The following is a 19415-nucleotide window of genomic DNA, read 5'->3' on the forward strand; positions in this document are numbered from 1 at the left end:
TATCTTTATAATGGTGCAAATCTACACTAACAACATTAGACAAGAGAGAAAAAAATTGGAGTATTAAAACCAATTATTTACAGATGTACAGGAATTTATGAAGATGTCATTGAACTTCTGTGTTACCAGCATGGATCAGTCAAACATTAAAACCACCTACAGGTTGAGAAAACAAAACCTATCATGGGGTGGAATATATCAGACAGCAAACACACGCTTAACCCTCCTCTTGTCTTCATTTACGGGCACCAAAAAATATTGTTTCCTTGTCTGAAAAAAATCCAAAAATTTAGCAAAAAAAAATCCCCAAATTTCAGAAAATTTGCAAAAACTTTCAGGAAAAAAATTCCAATAATTCCTTAAAAGTTTCCCTTAACAAATTTATTTAAAAAATCCCCCAAATTTGGCAAGAAAATTCTTGTAAAAATTTTCAAAAAATGAGTAAAAATCTTCCAAAAAAACCCTAAAAATATCTAAAGTGATTACATATATATTAGTAAAACTTCTGATATTTTCTTTAAGAACATTCACATAAAAATCAACCAAAATCCAGCGAAATTCACTGGATATTGGTTAATTTTTTTGTGAATGTTCTTAAGAAACATTTTTAACATTTCTTTTTTTCCACCAAAAAATGTTCAGAGATTTCCCAAAAATATTGAAAATGTGGACATCAGAAGTTTCACTGTGAAAATATTTTTTTTTCCACATTTTCAGATTTTAAAACGGGTCAATTTTGACCCTCAGGACGACACGAGGGTTAATTCCTGAATGTGAAATGTTGAAAGCAAGAAAAATGGGTAAGTATACAGACATGAATGACCCGGACAAGTGCCAAATTGTGAAGGCTAGACAACTGGGTCAGAGCATCTCCAAAACAGTTAGTGTTGCAGTGGTTAGTAAGCACCAAAAGTGGACCAAAGATGACAACTGGTGAATCATTCATACTGTTCTTGATGCAAAAAGTAAACTGAATTTGTGACGTACACTGTCATAGTGTAATGACAATGTCTCATTGTATCACTTGTTAAGACTGTGACACACAGCTATTATGCCTTCTTTAATGATTGATTTACATCCAGTGCCTACATCTCGTTTCAATTCCCCTTCAGCTGCAATGTCTTCTGTTTCATTCCCTTCTATGGCAACATGAGCTGATACCCAAACAAACCCCCTCAAACTTTTAGTTTTTTCAGTTCTATACAAAAGGTACATTCAAGGTCTAGGACGTAAAGTCCACATCAATTTAACTTTATTTATAAGCTGGGGTTTTTTTTGAGAGGAAATACATAAAATACAAAAATGAAAGGTAATTTTGCATCACAAAAGCTCTTCATCAGAGCCATAGTAACAGCAGTTTCCCTATTTCCCCTAAAGATTTCAAATCCTGTACACGGTTATGTTGTTCTTCATTGAAAATTTCTGCACATACTTATATTATTAGTGTAAGTGTGGGCATGGGTGTGTGTTCAGGCTCTTCCTCATTGGTGGCTGAAGGTGCTTTTGTATGCAACTGCTAGATAGCAGAGCTCATTTCTGCTCAGCTGTACAATGTCAGAGGTTTACTCTTTGGTAAGTTAGTATTTTATTGCCCCTTTTTTTTAAAAAACTGATTTGTTTATCATCTTCAGCTGCAGAGATTTTATTTAACATGCATGTAAGTATTTGTTATATGAGAATTCATATAACACATTTTACATATTATATATCATACATTTTAAAGATTTGACCCATCTTTGTACACTTGTGTGTATGTACTGTGTATAAATTACATTAATATATTATTAAATGAACATACGTTTAATTTTTACACAGTATGGTTGCTATTGTAATATATACTTTGTTCACTCATTTTGCTGTTTGTTCTCACACACACACTGAGAGAGCAAGGGAGTTAAAGTCAATTCTGTCCTAAAGTAGGCTTTTGAACAATTGAATAATCTTTATTTTATAATATTATGTTACAGATACTAAGTATTATTATCAGTAATAATTGGAAATCCTATTGTAGTACCTCAAAATTCTTAACTTCCTGCAAACTGTGATTTTACACATTTTCTCTTCAGTGTGTACATCCATTTGTCATACCAATCTGCTCGCACACACACAAAAAAAGTACATCATCTGTATATGACTAAAATGGTATTAACTTTCTCCAAACAGGAAACTGAGATCATACTGACAGGAACAAAGTCGTACAGTTAATGAAACATAACATTAGAAGCTGTATAAAGCTTTTATTGCTACATCACAGTCAGCATGGCCAGGAATGATAGCATTTCACCCTGCATGTGTGTGGAAAATATTACAAGAAATAGCAATGCTATCCTTTCACCTTCAAAACAGTTCAAAAGTGCTGCAAAATTTTCTGTCCAAAAGGCACTGACTGTTTAATGCAAACTTAACACATTAGATTTACTTGTTCTTGTTGCTGTTATTATTATTATTATTATTATTATTATTATTATTATTATACATTTTAGAAAGGCATCCTTGAAGCATTTCTTGACTTTAACTTAAAATGGTTTTAACTGCATAGCACTTATGCTATCTAGATAGATAGATCGATAGATAGATAGATCGATAGATAGACAGACAGATAGATAGATAGATAGATCGATCGATAGATAGATAGAGAGATAGATAGAGAGATAGATAGATAGATAGACAGCACCACCATGTGGCTGAAACAATCTTCTATGTGTGCAGAGCTCACAGACAGTCGGTGACATGTTGAGTGACGCCTTGGATGACTTGGAGGACTACAATAGTTCTTATGACTACAGTCTCAGCAACTGGAGTGGTGTTTGTGACCTGAATGAAGGCATGAAGTTTGAGGTGGTGTTCATACCAATTCTTTACTGTGTGGCATTTATTGTGGGTATCCTTGGGAATGGAGTGCTGCTGGGAGTACTGTTTCACAGCAGAAAGATCTGGAGTGTGACAGACACCTTCATCCTCCATCTGGGTGTTGCAGACATACTGCTGTTGGTGACACTGCCCTTCTGGGCAACACAGTATGCTCAAGATGATGGATGGACATTTCGCACTCCCCTCTGCAAGATTGTCGGATCTGTTTTTGTGGTAAGAATTGTGTAAAAGAAAAGATACTCTGAAAATACTTAGGTTATAGAGGGGTTCATATAGTAGAGGTTGTGAATAGTTTCTCACTTCACTTTGGTTGATTTCTTGTTAATTTCAGATCAACTTCTACTGTGGGATCTTTCTCCTGGCCTGCATTAGTTTGGACCGCTACCTGTCAATAGTCCATGCCACCCAGATGTACTCCCGCAGGAAGCCCTGGGTTGTTCAGGCCAGTTGCTTGTCAGTGTGGTTCTTCTCCCTGCTCCTCTCTATCCCTGACTGGATCTTTTTTGAAGCTGTGCTGGATATCAGACGACAGAGAACGGAATGTATTCGCAACTATTTCATTTTTGGTGAAAGGGCTGTATTTGTCGGGCAGTGGGCATCACGTCTGCTTTATCACATAGTGGGCTTTCTGCTTCCTTCAGCCATCCTGATCTACTGCTACTCCTGCATTCTAGAGAGACTGCGATGTGGCACACAGGGCCTTCAAAAGCAAAAAGCTTTTAGGGTCATTGTCACTGTGGTGGTGGCTTTCTTTCTCTGCTGGACACCGTACAACATCACACTCATGGTGGACACACTTCATTCTGGCAATAGCACTGACACCTGTGGAAAGAGATCATCTCTGGATAAGGCGAAAACAGTGACCTTCACTTTGGGATGCCTCCACTGCTGCCTCAATCCCATCCTGTATGCCTTTGTGGGTGTAAAGTTCCGGCGTCAGCTCATGGACATCCTGAGGTCTCTGGGCTGCAAGCTGAAGACAAGTGCCAAATTCCAGTCTACTGTCAACAGCAGGAGAAGCTCCATTTGGTCTGAGTCTGCTGACACCTCCCACTCTACTGCCATCTGAGAAAGATACAAACATAAATCTATTCACAAATCTGAACTGATTTAAACTGACATAACAACCGCAACAATAACATGCAAAATATTTCTGTATATTTCCTGTATTGTATAACCTGTAACAGGCAATGTTTTCTTTCAGTTCTCAATAGTTCATCGTATATCGGCAGCTGAACATGACTATGAACATAGAACGAGTTACTTTGACCTTCAGGCACTGACATTTGCACTTTTCAGCAGCAAAGTTTTTCTTTTATAGCAGAAATATAACATTTATCATTGCTTATTCTCAGGGAGCTTTATAGCATAAGAGTTAACATTTCTTTTGTAGTCTTCTTATTGTCTTACTGTAGTGTGTGTGTGTGTATATATATATATATATATATATATATATATATATATTATGCCACAGTTATATTGTATATTGTATTATTGTTTTTTCTATGGAGTGTTTAAATGTAGAATAAAGTTTTCCCCCATAAACCAGTGTGATTTCAACATTACAGTGTACATCAACAGATAAGGAAACTTTAGATGGTTGCTTTTTTACTTTTACATCAGTGGCACTTATGCTAAACACCAAAAAACACGAGAAACCTTTGGGAACATCTATAAAAATGTAAGACAATTAAAACACATCCAACAGTTGATACAATCTTTTGACCAAAATTGCTGGTCTCCAGATATCTAAATAGAAACCTGTGGACTACTTTGTTCCTGTAGAGACTTGCAGCTGCATTTTGAAGGTGTTATAAGAAAACCCATGGAATATGGACCCACCCAGGACAGTGGGCCATTAAGAAGCCATTATTATTATTATTATTATTATTATTATTATTATTATTATTATTATTATTATTATTATTATTATTATTATTATTATTATTATTATTATTATTATTATTATTATTATTATTACACACATGACACAATGGAACTTCTGAGGCCAATTCATTTTTTTTTTTAGAGCACTAAGGACTGAACAGTCACATGAGAAACAGGAACAGGTTTACTTTTTTACAACTGGATTGAACATTACTCCTTTAAACATGCCAAAATTCAAATGAACGAAAATGATCATTTTGTAAACAAGTGGACCCTTTCAAGAGGTCAACCACCAGCACTCTACATAAAAATCCAGTTGACAAAACAAGACAACAGTTATCTGACCTAACAAAACAAAACATCAGTGAGGTATATATACAAGCTGATCGTGCCATTATATATACAGTACAAGGAAGAAAACAACATGGACAATAACCATAAATCAATACAAACAAGCCCTACCCCACAGCCTCTATCAATCCCCCACCCCCTCCACCTCAGTGCTGTCACAGCTCATGGTCTAGTCCTGTTCTTGGGCTTCTGTGATTTTGGCAGGCTCTATACTCAGTCACGTACTTTAATCAAACCATAGAGGAAGCTTGAGCCAGCAGATATGGTAACTCAAAGACAAATAAAAATTAAATATTACAAATTAGCTACAGTCATAATGGCAGCACATTGTCAAGAAAATGCACATACCTCTATTAGAATACAGTATTGTGTCAAAATGTGCCAAGAAAGACATTGTAATCAATGTTCCCTGTAATTTTTCCTGAGTCTGAGCAAACACACAAACTCCCTGAGCGTCCCTTGGACCACTGTGAGCAACATCAGACGTGTGCACTGTGGTCACACCAGCATCACATCCATTCAAGTTACATGGTTCATTAAAAGAATCAAATTACAGCATTTACATTTCTGTTAAAACACTTTGTCAACAGGAGCCAGTTGAAGGCTGCAGTGATTTTAGTGACACTACAATGTATAAGAGTGAAGTTATTGAATATTTGTCTCTCTTTACTGTTGCAGTGATTTTGCAAATTGCAGACGGACCCTGTTCACTCCATAGACACCAATGTTATTCCTGTAGCTTGAAAGACAGCTACTTTTGATAAAACTGGGCTTGTAGCACATTGTCTGCCTTGCAACAATGGGAAAGAGGCACCGTTTATGATTTGACAACCTATATCTAAATAGTTATTGATGCTGGAAGTCCGAATCTGTGAATATCTTTCCAACTTTACTGAACTTGGGGCCACTACCACCTAAGGAGTGATATATTTAATTCTGAAAAAAGCATTTAGCCATACTTAAAGCTTTAAGTGCTTTATTAACACGGAACTAAAAATTTTGTATTGTTTTATTATCACAGGTTCTGTCTGAAAAGAGGTGGCATCATTTTAAACAGTGAAATCAAACTAACAAAATGTAATGACCAACCAGTGAGCAATACTGGATTCTGCAAAAACATAAACAACTTTTTAAAAAAAAAATCTAAATCTTATCTTAACACAGTTAATGTATTAACTTATTTTTGTGTGTATGCATGTATTTATTGATTTATTTAGTACTGTTAACATACCAGAGTTCTAAGTGAATTTTTCTTAAGATAGACAAAGGCCATTTATTGATTACATATAGGCTGTTAAATGTTTATTAAAAACTAAAAAGCATTAAAAAAAAAACAAAAAAACAATTTAGGCATTTATTGAGTCACTAAAATACTGTAGAGTACAGACCACATCAGCATGATTATAAGCATCCTCTGGTAAATGAACAACCAGATACTGATGTCTCTCACCATATGGACTTCAGGAGATGACTGGGGGATGATAAACTGTGACCTACTGGTTGGGTTCTCTCTGTTCTCATGCTTCTTACATGTTTGTCTCTGACAGCCGGGTCCTAATGTTTTTTGAGCAACACACCATACTATGACGTTTTTACAATGATAGTTCTACTATGGAACCAGTTTGACATGTTCAGGTGTTCTTTGTGTGAAAACTCAGAGATTTCAGGTACCAGAAGGTGGTTTTCAACTTTCTTTGTTAACTTTCTGCTTCGACTTTAAATTAAATTTCCTTCACTAAGCCAGCCCTCTGGACTTCCAGTAAGCTGTGTTCCTATTGGCTGTCCAGGTGGCAGCTTGGTGTTATCAGGAACACCTGAGCAGCTCAGTGTTATCAGGAACACCTGAGCAGCTCAGTGTCTTCCTGCTTTATTTAGCTGCAGACAAACATTTCCTCTGCTTCTCTCCACCAGTGAACTGGGTTTGGCTCCATTGCTGTAGTTTGTTCTTTAGGCATTGGCTTGCAGCTTCCAGCAGTAAAATAGGCTTTAATGTGTTTCTTGGTGTGTTTTAGGGCTTTGTACTGGATAGTTGTCTTGGTAAATGTGGTTCTTTACCCACATGGTGCTAATGTTTGCAGTCATTAGTGGATTGGGTGCAGCTGAGTTGTGTCTTTATCTTGGCTGTAGTGAGTCTTTAGAGGTTTTTGGTCAGACACATTCTGTATTCTTGTTTGTGAATCAGTGTTAGTTGTCCAGAAGGTAAGAGTTCCTGTCCTGATTCTCTGTTCTCAGAGGTTCTCTGGTAGACTGCAGGAGACTTTAGCATTTGGGTTGTGCTAGTTTGGTTTTTGTACGGTTTCATTTGGATGACTATCTTGAGGCCCCTCCATGTGGTTTAGTGAGGTTTTCTGCAACAGTTCTACAAAGCAACCTGCAGCAGAAGAGACTTTGAGAGTTTTTAGGAATTTCTGGAGACCAGACTTTAGAGCAGCAGAAACATTTGTCAGCAGTTTGAGCAGGAGAAGGTGAGCTTCAGAGTAGAAATGAGACAGAAACCTTGTTGACCCGTGTGGTGAGGTCCTGTACCAAGAGTTTGAGCAGGTTGTGAAGAGTCTGTAGTTCTTTGGTCTGAAAGCACAAGAAGAGTCGACTCATTAAAGGAGAAAACAGGAGATATTGTTGGTTCTTCTGTCACTCTGCAGTTTCCAGTTTCCTTAGACTGAATATCAAGTTTATATTTTAAATGATTTCCCATGTGAGCCCAAGAAGACTTCAATAAACTCCCTCCATCCCCTGGACACAACATATTTTATTACCATGTTAAATGTTTTCTTTTTGTTGTTGTTTTTTTTTTTTTTAATGTTTTTGAGTTTTAATCATAGTTTTTTCTCTTTGCTTGTTTAGTTTTGTCATCTGTGTAAAAGGTGCTAAACAAATAAAGTTGAACTGATAAACTGAATAAATGACTAACTCATGATTTCGACAACAGAAGTATTTTCGTTGTGATTTAAGGGTTTATTTCATTTTTAAGGTTGGGGTTAAAATCTTGACAGAAAAAGAAGATTACAGAAATAAACTACATAACAAAAAGCAATTAAATCAAATGAAAAAAAATTAATACAATAAAACTTTTAAAAAGTTTTATTATTAAAAAGATTTAAGAAATTTAAGATGTAATTTTCTAATTAAATATTTTTTTTTATTAAATGTTTTGTCTTTTTAAAGGTTTAATAATCTAATTAAATGTTGCATTTTTTTTTTAAATGTTTAATATTCTTGTTTAATTTTATTTTTTAAATGTTTAATTATGGAAAATATTTTATCTGTAATTTTTAATATTTGTATTTTTAAAATTTTGTTTAATTTCATAATGACTTGTATTGTATGTTGTTGAATTATCTAATTCAATATTTTGTCTGTTTAATAGAGTTAAACATTAAATACAATTAAATTATATGTACATATACCACCCTTTAATGTTTAGTTTTCTTCTTAAATGCTTCATTGTATTTTGTTTAATTTCTATTTGAAGTTTTATTGTCCTTAAGATGTAATTTTCTAATTAAACATTTAATTTTTTTATTAAATGTTTTGTCTTTTTAAGGGTTTAATAATCTGATTAAATGTTTTGCATTTTTGAAAATGTTTAACATTCTTCTTGTTTAATTGTATTTTTTAAATGTTTAATGATGGAAAATACTTTATCTGTAATTTCTAATATTTGTATTTTAAAAATTTTGTTTAATTTCATAATGACATGTATTGTATCGTGTTGAATTATCTCATTCCATATTTTGTCTGTTTAATAGAGTTAAACATTAAATTACATTACATACTATTAAACAGACAAAATATGGAATGAGATAATTCAACACGATACAATACATGTCATTATGAAATTAAACAAAATTTTTAAAATACAAATATTAGAAATTACAGATAAAGTATTTTCCATCATTAAACATTTAAAAAATACAATTAAACAAGAAGAATGTTAAACATTTTCAAAAATGCAAAACATTTAATCAGATTATTAAACCCTTAAAAAGACAAAACACAGGTGCCCATATAGCTCAACGGGTTAAGCAGGTGACCCATGTACAGGGGCTGGTCCCTGACGCAGCGTCCCGGGTTCGAGTCCCGCTAGTGGCCCTTTGCTGCAAGTCTCCTCTCGACTCTCCTCTCCCGTTTCTTGCCTGTCTCTCACTACACCTATCCAATAAAAGACAAAACATTTAATTAAAAAATTAAATGTTTAATTAGAAAATTATATCTTAAAGACAATAAAAGTTCAAATAGGAATTACACAGAAAATACAATGAAGGATTTAAAAAGAAAATTAAACATTAAAAGGTGGTAAAACATTTAAAAAGAAAAACCTTAAAGATTTAATCGAAACATTAACAGACTGTCTGAAGGTTCAAACTAACAGAGAACTACTCAAGAACTTTTAAGATTTCAGTCCTCAGACTGTGTGAAGGTTCAAACTAACAGAGAAGTACTCAGGAACTTAGAAGATATCAGTCCTTGGACTGTCTGGAAGTTCAATCTAACAGAGAACTACTGTGGGACTCAGACTGTGTGAAAGCTCAGGTCCTGAGGACTCGGGAGGTCTGGAGGCTTTGAAAGTCTTGGAACTGAGGGTTCAACCCTCCAGCACAAAGGCTGAAGTCCAACCACCTGAGAAAAACGGTCGAGACGAGACTCAAGTTAAAAAAAACTCGAAAATGGCAAAAAAATAGATGACAAATGCGCAAAAAAAAAAAAAAGTATCTGAGTGAGTAGCTCAGGGGATAAGAAGAGAGACTACCAAGTGGAAGGTAGTAGGTTCAAGACCCACCACTGGCAATTTTCTGTGTCTTTGTCAGGATTTTGATAAAATTTAAGAAGGGTCTGGTCTTGAACCAGCGACCTGCAGTTCCATAGGCAAACCCTTAACTCACTGAGCTACAGATCAGATGAAAAGAAGTGATTTTGTCGTCCCTTTGGCATCGTAGTTAATAAAGTGACCACATGGGTGGAGCCAAGGCGGAGTCAGGGTAGAGAGTAGGCGGGGAGGTGGGTGGCAGCCTCCCCCCTCTATAGACCTGACCGTGAACACCGTTGACACCCACCTCAGGGAGACGCTGCTAAGATCTCAAGGCTGCTTGGTCGTGGTCTTTCTGGCACGTACTCTTCCAAGATGAGCCGGGAAGTTTAACACTGATGGAATGACACCAGGTCTAAACCGAAAAACTTCCAATTCCTCCTCAACCCATAGTCTATGGGAAACCTACATGGAGTAAGAAAAGTAGACAGAGAAGTAATTAAGTCTGTACACAACATATTAAAAAGAAATCATGCTAATAAATTAAGTACAAAGAACCGAATTCGCCAATATACTGGAGACCAGAGGTATTTAATTTGATAAGTATAACCTTGTTTATTAACATTTCAATTATTTGAGAGCAGTCCTAAAGAACTGCCTGTAATCCCAATCATAAAATGGGTTTGGAGGAAGAACATAGATGGTAATCTGGATATACATGAGTTAGGCTTTATAACTACTATTGGTAGTATTGGTGGTAGTAATAGCAATGTGACTACTACTAGTAGTAGTGATAATACATGAACTGCTGCTGCTGATACTGGCACTGCTACTACAACTTGTAATACTATTACAAATGCTGATACTACTTCTACGACTCTGACAGCTGTTTATACTACTACTGCTGTTTGTACTTTTAGTATTACTACTACTGCTTGTACAACTATACTACAGCTACTATTAATCGTCTGGTATTTGCTTGTCAAGCTGCTAGCTCGCCTTAGCGTTTTGCTAGTGGCTAACTAGTTAGCTCTCATAGAATGGAAGCTCTCAACAAGATTTCATAATGAAAAAAGAGCCAAAAACTATTCTTACCTATGAAAAGTCATTCCAAGTTTCCTTGTCTCAATCGTACGACGCAGTGTGTAACTGTATGCAGCACAGTGAGCCGGCATACTTGTTTCCGTTTTCACGCCGTCTACATCAACGGAATGCACTGAAACTTTGCCCCCACTAGCTTAGCCTGTAGCCGCAGCTCAAAGGGGCGTGTCCTATCTACTCATTCATATCTATGACAACAACGGTGGCTACACAAAGGACGCCTGACGTTTATTAGCTGCGTAAATACCATTATATACAGTCTATGGTAAATACGTATGTGAATCGCATCATTGGCTGCAGCAGCCAGTCACCGGTCACTCACTGACTCACATTGAAAAATAGCACAGAATGAATTGTTACGTGTTTATTTTATTTACAATTTAGGTTGGATTTTTTTTTGTGCGCAGCGCAGATTTTCTGTGCGCAGAGACCGTGTCAGCAGTGCGCAATTGCGCACGCGCGCAGCTTAGAGGGAACAGTGATTGTAACCCAAACAAATTACAACTGTGTTTTATGTAGAGATAAGATAAGATAAGATAAGATGAGATGAGATGAGATGAGATGAGATGAGATGAGATAAAATAAGATAAGCTGTAGTAACAACGTGGGACAATGTATGCTGATAGTAGTTAGATGGGATGAATATCACCATGTTACAATAAGGTGTAGCGGAACGTGTAGAAATGGTAGAAACTACACTTTATGATTAAAATTGCACTAAAATTTAGGGGCACCATCCTCAGCTTGCCTTAGGAAAATATCAATTTAAGTCACCTCCAGTTCCCAAAACACGGACATACACGGTAAAACCAATGATAATTATACATAAATATTTATTAACTAATTCTAAGAACAAACAATAAATAACAATGACATAACAACAACAGACTGAATAAATTAATGAATAAATACAGATAAACTAATGAACTGTGATCGTCACTGGAAGCAGTTGGTAGAAAAGGTGATGAATTTAGAATTTGGAACTGGAAAACAAATTATAATTTGTAATTCATCCATTTAGCAGAAGGAAAGTGATTCTTGCGTAGCCTTTGTGTTAGTGAGAAGGAGGCTGCTGCAGGATGTGGAGATGTGATGATCTCCTGGATGAGATGTTCAGGAACGCAGAGACAAGAAGGAACTTTGGCAGGTTTGCATTGCAATAGTGTGCCAAAGCAAAGACACTAAGAGCCAAAGCTCATAGTTACCAAGAAAATATTTGCGCTGTTGTAGTTCTTAAGTAATTGTTAAATCCAGTTGCATTCTTCTAAGAGTCAATTTTTCTAAGATTCTTTGTTACATGGCCATTCTTACAAGCCCAATTACAAACCCAAGTAGAATTTTTCTAAAAGCCCAAGTTACAGTCTTCATAAAAACAAGTTTAGTTTAAGACAAAATCAAGTAAACCCAGTTTTTTTAAAAAAAAAAAAGCCCAAAACAAAACTAAACTCAGAGTCTAGAAAGCCCACAAGAAAAGGTAAAACAAAGCTAAAAACTAAGTTGCATTCCAGTTACTTTGCTCTATATAGAAAGCTTTGGAGCCAAATGCAAATCAGCATCTAACCAATCATGGATGTGTTGCTCCCAGTGGGTGGTGTTGAGCTTCACTGTCCAGGAGAGGTCAGAGGCCAAATACCTTTAAAACTTACTCTTAGTTCATTTATTAAATGTACAAATCAATTGTTCAATATTTATGATGATCACAGATATGAAACGACACCTAATAAATGATTAAAATGACACCAAACACAACATGCTTATCTTGTATGGTTCCTGAGATAATAATAAAAGGTGTAAACATAAGAATAAACTTACAAATTGTAGAGTTTAGGCTACATTGAAGTAAACTCATAACATAGTTAAACATAAAAGCATATACTTTTGGTAATAATAAGAAAAAGAAGATATAGGGAGAGTATATTCTTAGAGTAAAATCTCTCTGTGTCTTTTATGGCTGTGGTCTGTGAGAGAGAGTGGGCAGACCCTTATCAGATTCTAGTGGAGGTAGGAGGCATCCTGTTGTCTCCAAAAGTGCCGTGAGTGGTCCTTTATTCGTAAAAATCCAATCAGCAGATGTTCTATTTGGAGGTGAATTTTGGGTTAGCTGTCTCCTGAAATGGTGTCTTACCAAATTTATAGCTTTGAGAGAGGGTCTTTGAACCTTTGTGTGCAGCTCTGGAATGTTCTGCTCCTTAGTACGCTACAACGGCCAGTACAACGTTGCACAATTTTCCACAGTTGCTCATAGATTTCTCAATAGTTCACTTTTTCAAAACTCTTCCTACAGTCAGGACAGCACGGCACAGGAACTGAATGTGAACTAAGCTTGAGAGCTGCCATTTCTTTAAGACAAAATACTTTAATTGACCACATCTTTCAAAATTACAATTTATCACTCAGTCAATTTCATGCATTTTTACATACAACTGTAAAAAAAAAAAAAAAAAAAAACGTTAAATGTATATTTAAGCCAAATACAATTACCAGCTGTGTTTGCAAGTATGGAATAAAATTGATATTTTTATTGTACACTAAAGTAAAATTTTATTTTTGCTCAACATAAAGGAGAATAACAACAGAGGAAACAGAAAGGTGATTAGAAATAAAAATAAAATAAAATAAACACACATTTAAAATAACATATGCATTAGGAACAGTTCATGGAAAGATCTGTGGTTCTAAATCTTATCAGTCAACCAGTAGGAATAAGAGTACTGATAAAGGAGTAAAATACATTTTTATTTGCCAGAGTGACTCTATAATTTTCTGCTCTGCTCTATTCAGAGGTTGATGCAATTATATATAGTCTCTCCCAGCCTCAGAGTGGTTCAATCCCAGACTCTTTTCTTCATGGTCTGAAAATTTTACCACTGTTTTGAGGTAAAAAAAAAAAAAAAAAACTACTAAAATCAAAGCAAAACACATATTTAGAGCAGGCTGAAATTTTGCAAAAGAATGAATTGAAACTGTTAAATGAGTAAATAAAATGCGCTATTTCTCAAGTGAATTTAGTTGCTGGCCATAGAAGTATTATTTAAAAGGGATTGTATACTGTAATGAGAATGTTCCTATTCTTTTTCTACATATTGTACCAAAACCAACTCACAATTTTGAATGATCTATAAGACATAGAAGTCCAACTGTATCTTTATTCTACGGTAGACAAAGAGCCAGGCAAGAAACAGTGGATGCACTTCATCCCCTGCCTGTTTTATGTGTTTCTTATTCAAAATGCACTGTGGAATGTAACATCAAGTTCATAGGTTTTCTGAATTGTGATCTTTTTGATCACATACTAGATTTTTGCACATTGTAAAGCTAAGATCATGGTTCTGAAAATGCAGTGTACACAATATATGTTAAGACTGAAGTGTGAGACAGAGGATCACAACTTAAATTTCAGGAGAAGTCAGATTGTACAACATTCATTTCTGCTCTCCCTCTGTCTTCTTTCTTTTTGCATTGAGCATTTGATGCATTATAAGATATACCCTGCACATGTAGAGAACTTTCTAACAGTTACTAGAATCATGTGCAGAATACATGTAGGAATAATTAAAAATAGAAACCCACAGGTAGCAGTTTCATTGGAAACAGTTTGCATCTTTTTGACAGGAAACGGAAGCAAAGTGACAAAAAGCTGACACACATCTTTCCGCATAATGATTTCAGCAGAAAACTGATAGGTGACAAGATTAAAAATGAACACACAGAAATAATGTGACTGAAGACAGGTTTATCCAGATCAACTAATACATATATAAAACACATGTGCCATTGCTGCTCAGCCTTACATGATGAACATACCAGGGTGAGCAATGGATAAACACTGCAGGCTGGTCGTGGCTCTTTACAGGATCATATTAGCAACAACCAGCGTGTCTAAACTATCAACATTTCAGTCCTGAAGCAGCAAGTAATACAGTGGATTGAAGAGCTTGGCTGCAAACCCATTCAAACACATTAAGCACAATGAGGCCAACATTAATGTTTCTTGTTGTTAATCATGCAGTCATGATGTTTTTTAAACTATAATAAAGCATTCTTGCCTAATTTTTTTGGAGGAATCTATACCGTTTTCCAACGTTTTTGTTTGTGCTGATAACACATTTGTTACTTATTAAAGAATCATGGTCAGCTGCTTGTGTATAACAGATCAGCTTGAACTGAAGCAGGAAATAAAACTTCAAGTTAATGTGATGCTCAAGAGTAATCACTACCAGTAATGTGATAAACATGATGGGATTCTGCTGTTACTGTCAACCGGTATTTCTCAGATTAGGTCACATTCTTAATGAGACTTAGGCTCTGAATAAACACATCATTCAGCTGTAAGAGGAAGGAAAAGAGCTGGTCTGAGAGGAGGAAATGGTTTATGTTTGTTGAGTGTGAAAATACTGTACATTAAGTTTCCAAATGAGCACCCAACTATGACAGTACTCTCTATTTAAAGTTACATTTGCAAAGATGAGTATCATTATTATGCCTTTAGCCCAGAAATGACGCTTGCCTGGCAGGTCACAACCTGTAGAGCAACGTAGCATTAAAAACCACAGGCTTTGTTGTTTGGCACAACATGTACTATGAATGTCACAACAAGATGTTGATCTCTAACTTCCCTTCTTTTGTCACCTACTCATTTCCTCAGTAACAGCAGAAAGTGTGCTGATGTCTTTCTGCCAAACAGCCAAGTCCTTTGATTAGAGTTTAACAGAGAGCTACGGAAAGACTGCAGCAACAACAACAGAGCTTTTTTTCCCTTCTTCCTCCTCCTCGGTCGTGCTCTGTCACCTGACTGATGATGTCATGATCTGTTTGTGTCATCTTGTGTAACCCACACAGTAATGTTGTAACAATGCAGTCAAAAAGAACAAAAACTGTGGGATTCACCGAAGGGAAATTCCATAAGTCCCCTGTAGTCACACACAGGCATGCACACACTCACTGTGCAATTGTGGAATTCACCATCTCTACTAAGAAAAAAAGTAAGCAAAAACTAGCTCACAAAATGAACAGTGAAGTATTCTCAGTGATAAAGTTCCAAACCGTGTCAGCCTGTTTAATGCCAGAACACAACAGCTTTGGCAAGAATAAAATATGTATTCTATTCAGTTTCAAATGTTATGGCATTAGCTTTATGATAATTGTAAAAAAGTTGAAAACACTTCACTGACATAATGATTTTTACTGTAGATAAAATAATGGAAACTGCTTGTTTTCAGTTAGAAGAATAACAATAACATTGCACAATAAAATACAGATATCTACAGTTCATGATTTAAAGTGGTAAGCTTAAAAAGTACAACAATTCATGACACGATGACGTGGCTCTGAAACCATCACATTAAAAGCGGAATGTGAGAGTCTTTTCTTTTTATAAATATCTATTTCTATCCATTACACAGAATATAGTCCTCCGCCCACTGAACCAATGACATGATGACCAAGGCCTCTAATTACCACTCAGGGGTGGATCATTATTCAGATCACTTCTGAGTCACAGCAAAACATTTTTTTCCAGTCATCTGCCCTGAACTGACTGCACCTGATGCTCTGCACTTGTCATCTGTTTCAGCTCTTCCCCCTCATGACTTTGGTCAGGCAGCACTTCCTCACCCACGTTCAGCTCCCACAGTGAACTCTTGGATTCAACTGTAGCACATTTCATCATGTCCAGCAACCGTTTCCTGAAGTTTCTACACAGGCCAAGATACAGCAGAGGCCTGAGGCAGGCATGCACACAGCCTAGGGCAGAGGTGGCCGCAAGAGCTGTTTCCAAGGAACCTTCAGGATTTCCAGATAAATCATTGTGAGACTCCTTAGAGCTCCTCCTGGAGGTGTCCACAAGGAGTGTGATGTTATATGGCATCCAGCAGAGAAAGAATACTACTATCAGAGGCAGGATGACCATGATGAACCTCTGGTTCTGGAGGCCTTTAGAGCTTCTCTGAAGCCGTAGTAAGATACAGGACCAGCAGATGATCAGGGCGCCTGCAGGCAGGACAAAGCCTACCATGTGGTGGAGCAAACGTGACAACAGCTGCCAGTCAGTTACAGACTGAGAGTAGCTGTGCACACAAAATGTTTTTTCTTTTACTGGATCTCTCTCTTCCACCAGGAAAATCCAGTCAGGGATGGTGAGGAGAAGGGAAACAAGCCAGACCAAGAGGCAGCTGATATGAACTAACCAGGGCTTCTTGTGAGAGTACAAGTGGGCGACATGGACGGCAGACAAGTAGTGGTCTAAACTGATGCAAACCAGCAGAAAGATCCCACAGTAGAAGTTGATCTAGAAAAAAGAAAAGGAGAACAGTTATGCATTATCTTTACAACTTAAATTTCGCCCCTCCCCGGCTGTAATCCCCTCCTCTTGCATCTTCCCAGAAACTTTGAAATGCCTGGAGAATGTCACTGGGGAAGTACATTTGCTCAAAAACAGTATCAAGTCCAACAACCCTGTTCTGCCAAGAAGCTTGATTAAACAATAATAAATGACAAAAAGGCCTACAGCCAAACACAACGTTCTCATAGCTTCACTGAAAAGATCTGACTTTCATTTTCAGTCTCAACCTTTCCTACACAACATTTAGCACTTACATTAAAAACAGCTCCACAGATCTTGCAGAAGATCCCAAAGCACCATTCACAATGCTGAGCTGCCTGTGCAGCCTGGAGGGGCAGCGTCACCAGAAGCAGGATGTCTGCAACACCCAAGTGGAGGATAAAGGTGTCTGACATGCTCCATGATTGCCTCTTCTGAGCCAGAAGTGCCAGGAGCAGTATATTCCCCAGGAGGCCTACAATCAGCACAAAAGAGTACAAAACCGGCATCCCCACTGTCTGACTGCTTGATTCAAAATCCCCTTTATATTCGTAGTTGTCATCATAGTCATATGTGGTGTTCTGACGAAATAATCCATCTAGATCCACGTCCATGTTCACCTGCTGTGGAGACAAAAAAGGTAAAACTCAGACAGAAATCAAAAACGTTGTGGTGGCTCAAGCTGGATGTCAAAAACACACTCTTCTCTCTGTGTGCAGCATCAGATGGGTGGCAGTGATGTAAAGGTTTTTAAAAATATCATCCTGGGAAGCCTGGCTGACACTTTATAAACACGCTCAGACTCATACTAAACTCACATGGTGCGATGTCACTGAATGAGGCAACTGTGGAGTGGGTTTAAATGGAAAACACAGTTCCCCTTGGTCATGCGCGCACACCCGCACGCCCGTGCACGCACACACACACACACACACGCGCACACACACACACACACACACACACACACACACACACACACACACACACACACACACACACATACTTGAAAACTAAAGGCTACACAGAAACAGAAAGCGAAATGAAGAATATATTTATAAGCATTTAAAGACAAAGAGGTTGACAAATACATGACGACTTACTGGCAGTGAAATCCAGGCTTCAGCTGCAGAGTCAGAGGATGATCTCTCAGCTCACTGTGGTCTGCTGATACTAAAACAGAACAAGTTCTGCAACCTGCGTATAAACCTTCACACCGACGGGCTTTAAACGGCAGCTACCGGGTGTTTTTGGAGGGAGGACAGATAAGATCCCGCAGCTGTCGTGCGCCCGTCAAGTCCAGCTGAAAAATGCACCACGGGCTTTCTCTTTCGACTTTGCGCTTAAACTTCAGGGATCATTAAAGTTGTAATCACACGAGAGTCGCATGTTTAAACTTGCTGAGCCCGATTTCAGAAAAAAAAAACAAAAAAACAAAACCACTGAGCAGAGTAAAGTGAAGAACAGGACGGTGAGAAAAACTGCGCTCCTCAGCCGGAAGTTTCACATCAGCGACGCATTTCTCACGCAGATTGGGAACTGAACGCCTCTGAGGCGCACAGAATGGACTTACATAGACTTTAGCTGCGGCATTAATGGCCTGTTTTGGTTCATCAAATGTCATCCCGCTCGCACAGTGTCACCGCTTTCAAATCTGCCAAGTCGCACGAAATGCAGTGTTACCCGAATAAGGATTTTCAAAATATTTTTTTCCCGCTGAAATTCACTGCAAAAAAATTAAGAGAAAAGAGACTGAAAAAGAATCTGCGCTCTTCGAAGCAGCGTAGGGTATAATTATACACTGAAATGAAACAGTACTCATGACAAATGCCTTTACTGTGGAAAACGGGCGTTTAGGTTTGAAAAATATATTGTTATACTTCCGTGTTGCTACTTTCTATGAGCGGCTTGACACGGAGCACCACGGCGTGCTGCACACAAAGCAGACAAAACGCCGCACAACGCACCGCTTCCCACTAGATGGGGCTGTTGTGTTTGTGTTTTTCAAAGTGAACAATAAAATCTGAGACCTGCTCTTATGTACAGGTCGTCAGAATCCATGCATCCAGTATCTATACATTGCTACATCCTCATTAGGGCTGCGGAGACGCTGGAGTCTCTCCCAGCTGATTTAGGACGAAG

The 19415-nt window shown here is 37.2% G+C and overlaps 2 protein-coding genes across 3 annotated transcripts; one reads left to right on the forward strand and one right to left on the reverse strand.

Annotated features, from left to right (window-relative positions):
- The first annotated feature begins 1517 nt into the window (after positions 1–1517).
- cxcr3.1 (chemokine (C-X-C motif) receptor 3, tandem duplicate 1) lies at positions 1518–4318 on the forward strand. Of its 2 annotated transcripts, none has more exons than XM_023261770.3 (3): positions 1518–1572; positions 2710–3084; positions 3203–4318. In XM_023261770.3, the coding sequence occupies exons 1-3, from the start codon at positions 1552–1554 to the stop codon at positions 3938–3940; spliced, it is 1134 nt and encodes a 377-aa protein (XP_023117538.2). In that variant the 5' UTR covers positions 1518–1551; the 3' UTR covers positions 3941–4318. The 2 variants fall into 2 exon arrangements, with proteins under 2 accessions (XP_023117538.2, XP_023117539.1); XM_023261771.3 differs by having other exon boundaries at positions 1547–1657; positions 3203–4317.
- A 9138-nt stretch (positions 4319–13456) lies between these two features.
- Positions 13457–18933, reverse strand: LOC111562957 (C-X-C chemokine receptor type 3-like). The gene is made up of 3 exons (XM_023261773.3): positions 18377–18933; positions 17552–17899; positions 13457–17243 (listed from the first exon to the last, which is right to left on the reverse strand). The coding sequence occupies exons 2-3, from the start codon at positions 17888–17890 to the stop codon at positions 16476–16478; spliced, it is 1107 nt and encodes a 368-aa protein (XP_023117541.2). The 5' UTR covers positions 17891–17899; positions 18377–18933; the 3' UTR covers positions 13457–16475.
- Between the last annotated feature and the right edge of the window lie 482 nt (positions 18934–19415).

This window comes from Amphiprion ocellaris, chromosome 9, assembly GCF_022539595.1.
Source record: "Amphiprion ocellaris isolate individual 3 ecotype Okinawa chromosome 9, ASM2253959v1, whole genome shotgun sequence".
NCBI classification, from domain to species: domain Eukaryota; kingdom Metazoa; phylum Chordata; class Actinopteri; family Pomacentridae; genus Amphiprion; species Amphiprion ocellaris.